The sequence below is a fragment of the Montipora foliosa genome, chromosome 1 (genome assembly GCF_036669935.1).
Source record: "Montipora foliosa isolate CH-2021 chromosome 1, ASM3666993v2, whole genome shotgun sequence".
Lineage (NCBI taxonomy): Eukaryota > Metazoa > Cnidaria > Anthozoa > Scleractinia > Acroporidae > Montipora > Montipora foliosa.
This window is the reverse complement of record NC_090869.1, coordinates 27,293,148-27,305,647: the sequence shown is the minus strand read 5'-3', so window position 1 is coordinate 27,305,647 and position 12,500 is coordinate 27,293,148. Positions and strand designations below refer to the sequence as shown.

Here is a 12,500-nt window from a genome sequence, read left to right as displayed (position 1 = left end):
TAACCCTTTACGTTGCAAATATGACCTAATCTTCTTTATCAATCATTGGTGTCTAATATGGTGCCATAACATTGCTGTTAAGTGAAAGTATTGTAGTGTCAATCCTTCTAATAAGAACGTTTCTTTCAAGTGTTGAAACTGGTTTGAGCCACCTTAAAAATGTTCAATTTAAAAATGTCCTATATATAGGAAATATAAGACTGATTACAAATACCAGCACTCACCTTTCTCCTAAGTCCTTCTCTGAATCAGCATCCACTTTGGCCACAACACACTACAAGGTAGTAATGATTTTATACATTTAATTGCAAAATTACTAGTCTAAGGTACATGTAAACAGTTCATAAAGGTTTTTTTCTAGGGTGGCTGCCGGGGTGACAGAGTTGTGCATGATTTCATGGCAGGTGAAAGTTTCACTAATTGCCCCATTGCGTAACTGCTACATGTATTTATCGTATTTATCTAATGTATGCAATAGAAAAATTGCTAGTAAGGCTGGCACTTTTTGGGTCTTTCTGCAGGTACTAGAGAGCATTCTATTTTTGGTCACTTGGAATTGGTCTATTTGGAATTGTTTTGTTTTCTGTCGTTCCTTTCTCTTGTTTTATGTAATTTCTTCTCTGGTATCTGCAGAAGGAACCCACCTTTTGAATTGCTACTTTGAAATGTAGGACATTCCTCAAAGCAAGTCACAGTTGAAACATTCCTGAACACAATAAATGGCTTACATTTGGATCGTTCTTAAAAGCTTTACCAACAAGATCATATGTAGGAGCAAGCCTCTTACAGTGTCCACACCCTGTAAAATAAGAAACCGATGAACAAAAAATTTGTAGTCTCTTAAGAAAAAATTAATTACAATTAATAGCAGAGTAGTCAGAAACAACTTGATTTTTCGTCTAGGGAACCAACCTGAAGTAAAATACATGTAGGTGTGTATGCGTGATATACACAGTAGATTTACACAAACACACACTTTAAAATGGATTACTTCAAACCTCTGTTTTTGTTTGGAATCATTAAAGCATAACTGATAATCCAAAATGGCAATCAACAAACAGAAATACAGAGATGGAAGCCTTAAAATTACCAGGGTGAGAAAAGTGACTGGGAATTTAAAAAAAGAACAGCAGATAACGTCTCATCGCATAATTATTACAGACACATTGGTGTTAGGGGCCTTTTCATTGCACAAAATAATTATCACAGAGCTCAGTATGCATCCACGGTTGTTAACAAAATTAATCATCCACATGCCTTTTATAGTGGGTCTTCGTGTTTAACAAAAATTTGATCATATCCTCTCATGAACTTCTCATGGCTGCTTTCGAAAAAACCCAAGTTTCAAAATGATTCTAGATAAAAGTTTACTTATCTACAGCGCTATAAAGTCTTACATGGTGCATAAAATTCAACCAATACGTCTTTTGTCTCGTCCAAAGCAATGGAGTCAAAGTTTGAGGAATCCAAATCTACTACATTAGTCTTGAAAACAGCCTTGTTAGCTCTGGCACCTGACAAAACAAAGTTGATGTAAAACAAAGTGACACACATGTCACAGTAATACAAAATAATGTTACTGAACAGTACTAGCTGTAATCAAGGATTAGCGAGGTGCATTCAATTCCTGTTTTGTCACCGATGAGGCATTTGAAAATAGTTGTATCTTTTGGGGAGAATTGTTTTGCCCACTTTTCTATACCCTGCGTAGCTGGTGGTATTGTTGGTGGCAGAGACAACTTAACAAGCGGTGAAGCTGTGTAGAGAATGGGGATGAAATTTCACAGCGCCCCTCCCCATTCCAAACTCGAGGACCTCATTTTTTATTTCTGAAGAGTAATCAAAAGGGCAAGATGAAACTTTCTGCAAAGTTAAAAAAAAGGCATGCATTGCATACAGGTGGTAGTGCAGTAACTTGACACAGTGCTTTATTCCATAAAATTAATGTCAACTGAGCTGTGTTTTGTTTTCCAGGGGATTCAAGTTGTCTTTGCATAATATGTACAATGTAGCACTACAAATAGTACACAACATTGTTTTTGTATCGTAAATCATTATTAAACATGTAATGCTATGATAGATGTCTTAGCTAAATAGCCCCCTGAGAAGACATGTGGTTACTACCGGGGTAATAATAAAATAAATACTAAACTCAGAAAGATTAAAGAAAATAAAAGGGAACCAAGAAACATTGGCTTTGAAGCTGACATGAAGTTCCCTCCAACTTCTTTTTCACAGCAAGTTTAAGTGGCATACTCTGAGCATCTGACAGCATTCCAGTATCTGGATGGGAGACCTCAAAATATACGACTTGCTGTCAGAAACATAGGACCGAAAATTCTATTCTCATGCTCAAAAATGCGAACAAAGCAAGGTACAGATTTTGTTAGCCTTCTTTATGCAAAACAAAGATTGATGCAAAGCCAAAGTAAATAAATATTATTGATACACAGTTTTTAGGAAGGGCAGAAGGAAGTATTTAGGTAGAGTCCATCAAGAATAAAAAAAATTGCCATTAGCAACAAAATTTACAACATGAAAACAAAATAAATTTTGTGCTATGAATATAAAAAGTTGCCATGATTCACTGAAAAACATTTTGAGAGATTTTTGCTAATGTCAATTTTTCTATTGTACTTTTGGCTTCACAAGTAAATCGCAAAATCGAAAGTGACATCAATTTCAGTGGCTGTCTGTGTTCATGTTTCCTTGCGTGTTCGGCTAACAACTCACGAAACAAAGGATACACCTGTGACACTTTAAGTGATGGTAAGACACTGGGTTTTTGTTTTTCTTTTCTGTTAAAAGTGTTATAAAGTTTGACAAGAAATGTGCGAATTCACCACAACTCTTGAGGTTGACCATTGTTTCTGCAAAGTCAAAAATTCACTCTCCTAGATGAGTTATTTATCACCAGGTAATTCCATTGTTTTGGAAATAGAAGCGGCTTTGTCATTCATTAGCGTCACAAATTCTTGCCAATTTTTGGGGCTGATTTGTTGAAATTCAAGCATGCTTCCAACAGACCTGTTTATTGTCGTGATTTATGCACGCGCTGCAGGCCTACTGCCAACATGGACTTACACTCTAATACTCTCACGCTCTCACAACCCGATGACATAGTGTGCAGTGCACTCACAATGCACTACCACAAAAAAAATATGTACAGTGGATTTAGAGCCACCTCAATTCTATGATTTTTTTTAATTGGCTCTGATTCTGCAGTAAAGAGGTTTTAAACGTTGCCAAAAATGTCATCTTGGCCTTATGATCACTTTTCAGCAATAAAAAAAGGTTGTCACCAAGTTTGGTTTTGAGATATGAGCAACTAAATGTAAATCAAAAATATAGGGAGTTTTTGCTGGGCTTTCCCATTCCCAACAATAATGACCACTTCTTGTTCGGAAATAATCGTTAATTGTTTCAATGTGGTACCATAACAATGCTGTTACGTGATACAGTGTCGTGGCATCATTCGTTCAAAAGAGAGTGTCTTCAAAGCGTTGAAACTGTTTTGAGCCACCTTAATTAAGACACCTGTAAAATGTGACAACATATCAGTAATAGCCTTGTAATCAAATCTAAATGTACTCCTAAAGACCTCTTACCGGTTTTGCCTTCAATAAAAGATATGAAATCCTTAATGTCTCTTCCACCTGAATACCTATCACACAATGAAAGCAAAAGTTATTTCAATTAAATCAAAGCAGGTTTTAGTCATCACAAGGTTGAGACAAAGAACTGGGGATTGAGGTACTTGGCACAAGGAGATGGAAACAACCAAACACCACCAATACAACTTAGCCTGTTCATTAGCTGTCAATACCCATTTTCCTTCTAAGACCTTTTGTTAAGATTTTATTGTACTCTAAATTCAATTCTCAAATTTCTTATAGGATTGTAGGTGTTAACTTTTAAGATGCATTGATAGTTTTACATATACACATGAGAACTGAGATGTTGATAGAACCCACTGGGAACTCGGAAAAAACCCGAGCCCCAGATGGGATTCGAACCCACGGCCCTCCGTGATCTAGTCGGATGCTCTAACCACTGAGCTACTGGAGACTCTACGGCGAGCAAGGGTGAAATGTGGGTCTTTGACTCGAACTGCATCACGCAGCTACAGAGTCAAATGACGACTGACAGCATAGCTCATAACTGCATCACGCAGTCACATTAAAGCATATCTGAGATGTGGCCAACCAACAAGAATTAAAGAAGCTAGTAATAGCAATAATTATAATAATAAATGATAATAATGATGATGATGATAACAAAAACAATACAGATAATGATAACAAAAATAAAACAAATGTTTTTCTTGCTGGCTGAGCTTGTGAAAGAGGCTGGAAATCAAGCTCTTCCACACTTAATGGAGGGCCTGGTATGAGGCAGAGTACAGTGCAGCTCGGAGATAAGCGAACCAAAATATACGCAAAAAACGCGCATACGCAAAACGCGTAAACGCGTCAAAAAAAACGCGGATGCGCGTCAACACATACGCAAAAAGGCTCATTAGTATTTATGAGCTCTCCCTTTGTCTTTCTTTTGTCGCCTTGTCTTTGTTTAGTCTCAGTCGTTTGCGGTGTGGTGAATGTGAAAATAATTTGCGTGTGCTCTGGTCGGTGCGCAAAAAATCTTACCATACGCTTATTCTTATGGCGCAAAGTACTTCTGGCTGGATATTTGTGTTTCAAAGCCAAAAAAAAAAAAACAATTCATCAAGTTTCCTTTTGGATAAATATAAACCTAGCGACAAACTGCACACAAGAACCTTTTTAACATCGAAATTTACATGAAAGCGTTGAGAGCGATTATTATCAAAACAAACTTCGTGCCGGTGCATCCGTCTAGTCGTAAACTAAAAACACAACTTTTAATAAGCAAAGGGCTCGTCATTAGCGGTTTTGTACAGCCATTCATCATTTAAAGTTGAGTAATTAACTCCTTTTGTCGTTTTCGATGTGAATACTTAAGGAAAGCGTGACGCACACCGATAGGTGAAAAAAAACAAACAACTTTCAGGTCCAAGGCCGTTGCGTCTGTCACTCGTTAAACTTAACAACACAACTCTTTAGCAAAGGGCTCATCATTAGCAGTTTTGTACAGAAATTATTCATTTAAGGCGGAGAATTTTGCAGCTTGAGTTGTTTTGTTGTAAATTCAGCAGTAAAGAATGATTTTTTGGCGTGGATTTTCAGCCCGACAGTGAAATCACACACTTTTGCCGGCACGTGACAATACGATGTAATATCCACATCTCCGGTCCTGCTGGGTACAATGCTTTCACTTCAGACACAAATTTTTTCTTCAAAGGCTCAATGATGCGCTGATCACATTTGTTTGATTTTTCTGCAAGGAAAATTATTGGGTTAATTTTGGGCACGCGCCGGCGAGAGGCCATCGTGATGTGATTCGAGACATAATTCACTGATTCAAACAGTGAAATGCTCTCAGTACAAAGAAAAGATTTTTTAAAAACTTTCTATGATATGCCAATCGAATTTATTTGATTTTTCTACAAGGAATTATTGGACTTTGCACGCGTCGGCAAAAAGTCATCGTAAAATGACTGTAAATACCGCGTCACGGCAAACACTGAAAAAAATTATGTCTTCGGTTTTTCGGGTCATAATTTGCTGATTTAATTGCGCTCGTCTCTCGAGACCTTTGCTGCATGTAAAGGGTATTAAACTTCGATATAAGGCCTTGTGGATGCTTTCATCGGCGGCATTTGCGGATCGAAATTGACAGTAATCAAAGCCACATACCGTATGCAAATTTTCGACTTGTCGGCAGTCACGCAATTTATTCTTTTGTTTCCGCAAACAATGCAGGAACAGCAAAATTATGGTTATTAATTATGGTTATGAATAACAAAGGCACAAACGCGTATACGATACGCAATTTTAGACGCGTAAAAAAAAACGCGTATACGCGTATCGCGTGCGTTCATTTTGCGTCTGCGTTGTTCGCTTATCTCCGAGCGGCACTGTATCTGTTTTCACGTTCAGTCACATGATTCAGTTTTTGTGTCTTGCCATTAGTGCAGAAGCTTTCCCACCCCTCAGCCAGTCCAAAATGATTTCTTTCTCTTGTTTGACAGATTGTAGTACGGCCATTTTCTTTGTTTTGTCTATGAGCTGGGTTATTTGCCTTGATATTCCATTTCTGTCAATTCTGTTGATGGTTGGTAGGTGAGTTAATAAAGTGCTGTCAATAGTATGCGGTTGCACTCTTTTGAGGCAGGCAAATGGCATTCAGTGTGAGAGAATAAAATACAAACACCCAACTCACTCTTCAGCAGATGTACTTCCTTTGGGAAAGTATTTCAGAGTTGGAAAGCCAGAGACACCAAATCTTGAAGAAAGAGTTTTATCACTATCAGCATCAACCTTTGCTATCACTACATCATCAGAAGTGGCAAATGCTTCCCCTAGTTGTTCATAAGTTGGTGCAAGGGCCTTGCAGTGACCGCACCCTAAAGGAGTACAAAAGAAAAGAATGCATAATGCATATAACAAATCACCTTGTTTGTAACTGAAGGCAAATAACTATTCATTTCAACTTCTTGGTTTGGTTTGTCCAACTCATATTTCCTTCATTACTGATTAGTATAATTACATAGGTGATTAATGAAACTTCTCTGAACTGATTGGTTGCACTTGAGGTAATTATTATGCATTAAACACCTATCAATTAAACACTTTTTTTCAAAATGGCTGCAGGCCGTTTTGTCGAGTTGACAGACGAAGAAATTAATAGTTTAAAGAAAATGCATATTTTTCAAATAATTGAATTAACAGTGAATGTCGGACTGATATTCACCTCACCTTTGGCGAATACATGTAGCTGTTAAATGATCAAATATACCGTAAAGACTCGTGTATAAGCTGCACCTTTTTGCTTAAGGTTTGGGCCAAGAATCGCGGGTGCGGTTTATACGCGAGGCCATTGCTTTCAGAGGGAGTAAACTGGCTTGTAAGGGTCACAAATTGAACTGAAAACCTTCAGTAACTAAAGATTAAACGTATTGAAACCTGTTGTTGATCACTGCTTGCGGAAGAAGTGGTGGTTCCTTAAGGAGCCGTTTGTTTGCATGTTCAGGTTCTAAACCCGAATCTTGCTCACCAGTAGTTCTTTCAAGCATTTGATTTGCACTTAAATTGTTTGAGCAGTTTAACTCCAACTGGCATGGAATCTCCATTCCTCCGCATAGCTGCTCACAATGTTGTCTATGACCGATCACCTCAACACTAATTTCTCCACTACGTGCAAGAAAATACCATCTAATTCCAAAGAACTCGCGAGGCAAATGGCCATCAATTCTATGATGTTGGATTATTTGACTAAAATTAATGTTTAATGGACTTGGAGTCTAAATACCCAAATTGCGGTCTTTTGGTACTCGGCGACTTCAACCATCTGAACGACGCAAGGCTCAAATCAAACTTCAACCTGAAGCAGATTGTACATTTCCCTACTCGTGGGCAAAACACTCTCGATAAAATTCTCACCAACCTTCAGGATTACTACGACACTCCGGTTGAACGTCCCGCTTTTGGTCTTTCAGATCATAGCTCAGTTGAAGTACAGCCAAAGCAAAGGGCTAAGACATCGCAATCAATGCATACTGTTATTTCAAGGGACCTACGACCTAGTAACCGTCTTGCAATGCGAACGTATCTCAATGAAGTCGATGTTACTGCGGTGATCAGAGCTATGACAACTTGCGAAGAAAAGGTGTCGATGTTACAAAAGATCATCAAAACTGGCCTTGATTTCGTTTTGCCGATGAAGCCTAAAATTGTTCATCGAACGGAACCACCTTGGATAAATTCCACGCTTAAGAACTTGATTCGAAAGCGACAAAAGGCCCTAGGCCGAGGAGACCGAGCGGAGTTTAACCACCTGAGAAACCTTGTTAACCGAGAACGCAAAAGATGCCGCGCGAAGTACTACGAATGTAAAGTGCAACACCTAAAGGGGTGTTCCCCAGCTAAGTGGTGGGGCGAAATCAAGAGACTCAGTGGAATGGAAGGGCCCTCTGGGTCACGTGATAATATTTTAAAGTCCGTTCATCACTTAGAAGGTGCTCGTGGTCTATCAGCAGATGATCTTGCAAACCACATTAACACAACTTTCCTAGCCCCAATGGAGGTCTTTGTACCGCTTACCCACAATCCATTTAGAGGGGACGCCTTTGTGTCTTCGAGCAGAACTATGAATGATGATTTTCCACCGCTATCAGAGTTTTCTATCTTTAGAAAGTTATGCTCTATTAATCCAGCCAAGGCACAAGGACCGGACGGTATTCCCGGATGGCTTCTAAAGGAGAATGCAGATCTTTTGGCGCCACCCATCATGGATATCATGAATTCTTCCTTTCGCGAAGGCCGGTTGCCTTTATCTTGGAAAGAGGCAGATATTGTCCCTGTCCCCAAACAAAGACCTATCCAAGACGTCAACAAGCACCTTCGCCCTATCTCCCTCACGCCTATTCTTTCAAAGTTTGCAGAAGATTATGTTGTTCATGACTTTGTGATGCCCGCCGTGCTCAAAAAAATCGACAAAAGGCAATATGGGACAATACCTAAATCATGCACTACGCACGCCCTTGTCAGCATGATCCATAACTGGCACGTCAGCTCTGATGGGAACTCGGCCGCGATTAGAGCGGTTTTATTTGATTTCCGTAAGGCGTTCGATCTTATTGACCATAATAATATTCTTAGTGCATAAACTTTCAGATTACGATATTCCGAACCCCATATTATGCTGGATTGTTGACTTTTTATCGGATAGGAGACAGAGAGTTAAACTCGCCCAAGACTGCTTCTCCGAATGGCGTTACATTCCGGCCGGTGTTCCACAGGGGACAAAGCTTGGGCCGTGGTTATTCTTAATAATGATTAATGATTTGAAAGCAGGAGAGGCAGAGATGTGGAAATATGTGGATGATACCACAATCTCTGAGGTAATAACTAAAGGGCAAAAGAGCTGTATTCAGCAAATGGTAGACGATCTTGCTATTCAAGCAAGGAATGACGGTTTTCAGTTAAACGAAAGAAAATGCAAAGAGCTTAGGATTAGCTTTGCAAAAAACGAACCAGAGTTTGACCCTATTTGGGTGAACCGTCAGACCCTAGAGACTGTGAACAGTGTGAAATTATTAGGACTCAATATAAGCAGTGATTTAAAATGGAATGTCCATGTGTCAGAACTAGTTAGGAAAGTTTCAACAAGATTATATTTTCTTAGACAGCTTAAGAAATCGCATGTAGCCACAAGAGAGCTTCTTCTATTTTACATTACATGCATTCGCTCTATTCTGGAGTATGGCAGCCCAGTTTTTCATCGCGCTCTACCAAGTTATCTAAGCGAAGACCTAGAAAGACTTCAAAAACGCGCTATGAAGATTATTTACCCTGAACTATCGTATGCTAAGGCTCTAGAGCTGTCTGGACTTTCAACACTGTATGATAGAAGAGAGTCAATTGCAGCAAAGTTGTTCGATGAAATATGTGCAAATCAATCTCACAGTCTTCACAAACTACTCCCAAGTAGATACCAACCAAGCTGCTATCTGAGAGAAAAAAGAACATTTATTCGTCCGAAATGTAAAACTGAAAGATGCAAGAATAGTTTTCTTTTAAGTTTTGTTTATAGTAGCTGAGAACTAGATATAAATTTGTTTCTTATTGTATATAGGAATTTGACGCATGCTTTTAAATGTGTGATTCTTTAACAATTTTTATGTAGTATAAGTCCTATAATTAGTTTGTAGTTAAGCGCAGTTGTAAATTTTGTATTTGTAAGCCTTACCGCAAATTTAATTCAGCTTTTGGCTGCAAGTTTTTAAGGTGAATAAACTATCTATCTATCTATCTATCCAACTGTTTCATTGCCCTTCACTACTTTCACGGCAAGTTTGTCTATGGGGTTGATAAACTCTCATTTAGCAACAGGTTTTTCTCTGATCGATGGCTTCCATACGTCTTAAAAAACATGATATCCACACAACAGCTGATGTGAAAGCGAACATTTCCACGTCCAGACTTCCCTTGTTAAATGACTGTGTGGTTACCAAGCAAACGTTTTGCATCGTTCTCCAGCACTTTTTTCGTGCAAATTCTATTGTTAAATCATTTCAACTGTGGGCTGTAGCAATGAAGACAACTGTTTCAGTCACAGGGAACAGGAAAACTGATTAATTAAAAAAAATCATTTAAAAGGTATTTTCAGAGTTGATTAACTTATTACTGTCGCTAGAAATACACAATATTAGTTTTGGTCAAGTTTATTGTTAACATCTGTAAACAAATGCCCTACTTTTTTTTTACAAGAGTGCTTTTTTGTACTTCTTATTTTTTTTCCAAAATCATGCTTCAAAGTTGGGAGTGCGGCTTATACACAAGTCTTTATGGTACAGGTAATATGGCCATGAACTATTTTAGAGAAAATTAATAAAGTTGAGTTAGTTGAGTACAGCCATGGGCTAGAAGTATGCTGTTTTCCATTTAATTTATGTTTCCACAATCACGTTATTTTGTAGTGCTTAGCATGACACACGTAAATTGTTCTTTAAATATTAGAGAAAATTAGTATCAACACCTGTGAAAGACTACTTTCCTGGCATGCGATATTTTCACTCCCAGCTACCGTATGCTTTTACAGAGATGTATTCAGAGTGCGTCATTGTGTCCTGGGATGCACTCGTTTTCCATATAATATAGAATAGAATATCGAACAAAGGGTCCAGTTGGACGCAGAAAAAAATTGAATATTTATGCAAATTACGAACGCCAGAAAAAACATGCGAACGCCGTATTTCACAAGGAATTAAACATTCCCATTTTCAAATCGGAGAAATGATTGAGTTCCTGAAATTTCAAGGTAACCTGTTATTTTCGGATTTTTGTAGTCGAATAATTTCATTTTGTCAACCATTATGTCCAGCTTCATAAGTTCAGTTTTGAATTCGCACATGTTGCGTGACATGATCTGAGCTGTTTTATACGTGAGACAATCGGCGACACTTTCGATCTGCTGCCAGTGATAATAAAACATTTCAGTCGAAGTTCAGTTTGTTGCATGCTTTCCAAGTGAATTTCAAGCATTAGTTTGCTTATCGTGATTGAAATGACAGAGAATCCAAAGGCAAAGTATGTTAAATTTTTGTTTTGTGCGACCCTGTTGATATTAATTCCAGGCCCCCACGTGTCATCGTCTCGGTTCTTGTTTTGCACGTAACTTGTCTGTTTTGCAAATCATCCAACTTTTGTTCGGAGTTAGTGTTAAAATTAACGTGTTAAACATAAAAATTGAATGTATTAAATCGTTTGGTTATTAACATTGGCCATGGCGAAGTCACGGCCGCACAGGCTGACGATGAACTGTGTATTGATCGCTTACATTTGTTTACTCTTTTGTTTCTAAATTACACCTCAAGTGTAGTTAAAATAAATGATGCTCTTTTACGGAAAATTGAGATTCAGTTCTGTTTTTTTTTTGCTGTGGAGATCTAGATCATTTATCAACTGGAGTCAACAGTTCCTACAGCATATATGGATTTGATTCCTTGAGACGTTTTCAGATGTGATCGATGGAGCTTTGACAGCCCATACACTTTGATCGATGAATCAACAGGCACAATTTTAAGTACATATTCGTTGGGAGGGATAAGACTTTATTTTTTTGCAATTAGAAATCTGAAAGGGTACTGCAGCAGCAACTAAGAGGCAATAGATCGCATATTAATTCTTAAATATTAATTAGCTGGACCCCCAAATTTTTCAAAAAGGGGTCCAGAGGACCCCCAAATTTGAAAACCTGGATACATCTCTGCTTTTAGCTCCTTATTTTTTTGTGTTCATTCCTCTAAACTTGAAAATAGCAAGGGTGTGGACAGAATAAATCAATTCTCTCGACTGCTTTATAGGGGTTTCATAAGTGGGTAATTGTGAAGAAGAGCTCCCCAAAAAACCTGTCGGCTGACAGGTTACCGACAATCTACCGACAGCTAACCAACAGGTTACCGACAGGTTAAGAAAAAAGAAAAAATTGTGGTAAAAACGAGCAGTTAACGTGACATAACATTCCGTAATGGTGATGTATGACTCGACATGGTATCTTATGGTATCTTATGGTATGTCATGTATGTATCAATGATGTTTACCTTGTGCATTTGTTTTGCTAACATCATTCTCTATCTTGCAGGTTTGGGATGAATTGCTATTTCCAATTTCAAGTTTAATAAATGACACAACTGTGACTCTTTTTACTCATACTTTTCGCGTAGTTTAGAAGCAATAGACAAGTAAATGCTTACGATCATTTTAGTTTGCCCCGCCGACAGGTTACCAACACGTTACCGACAGGTTGCCAACAGGTCACTGACAGTCGGCCGACAGTCGGCCAACACTTTGGCCTCAAACATAACACAAACTGTCGGCCGACAGTTGGGCAACAATCAGCCGACTGTTGGCCGACAGTCG

The 12,500-nt window shown here is 38.4% G+C and overlaps 1 protein-coding gene across 1 annotated transcript in view; it reads right to left on the bottom strand.

The window, feature by feature from the left end:
- Positions 1-12,500, bottom strand: part of LOC137995637 (uncharacterized) — a 19,731-nt gene that overhangs the window by 5,810 nt on the left and 1,421 nt on the right. Inside the window, exons 3-7 of the mRNA XM_068841166.1 lie at positions 6,301-6,484; positions 3,609-3,664; positions 1,398-1,514; positions 729-799; positions 225-274 (exon numbers count right to left, since the gene is read on the bottom strand). Coding sequence (XP_068697267.1) covers positions 225-274; positions 729-799; positions 1,398-1,514; positions 3,609-3,664; positions 6,301-6,484 — 478 coding nt within the window. The remainder of the gene's footprint in view (positions 1-224; positions 275-728; positions 800-1,397; positions 1,515-3,608; positions 3,665-6,300; positions 6,485-12,500) is intronic.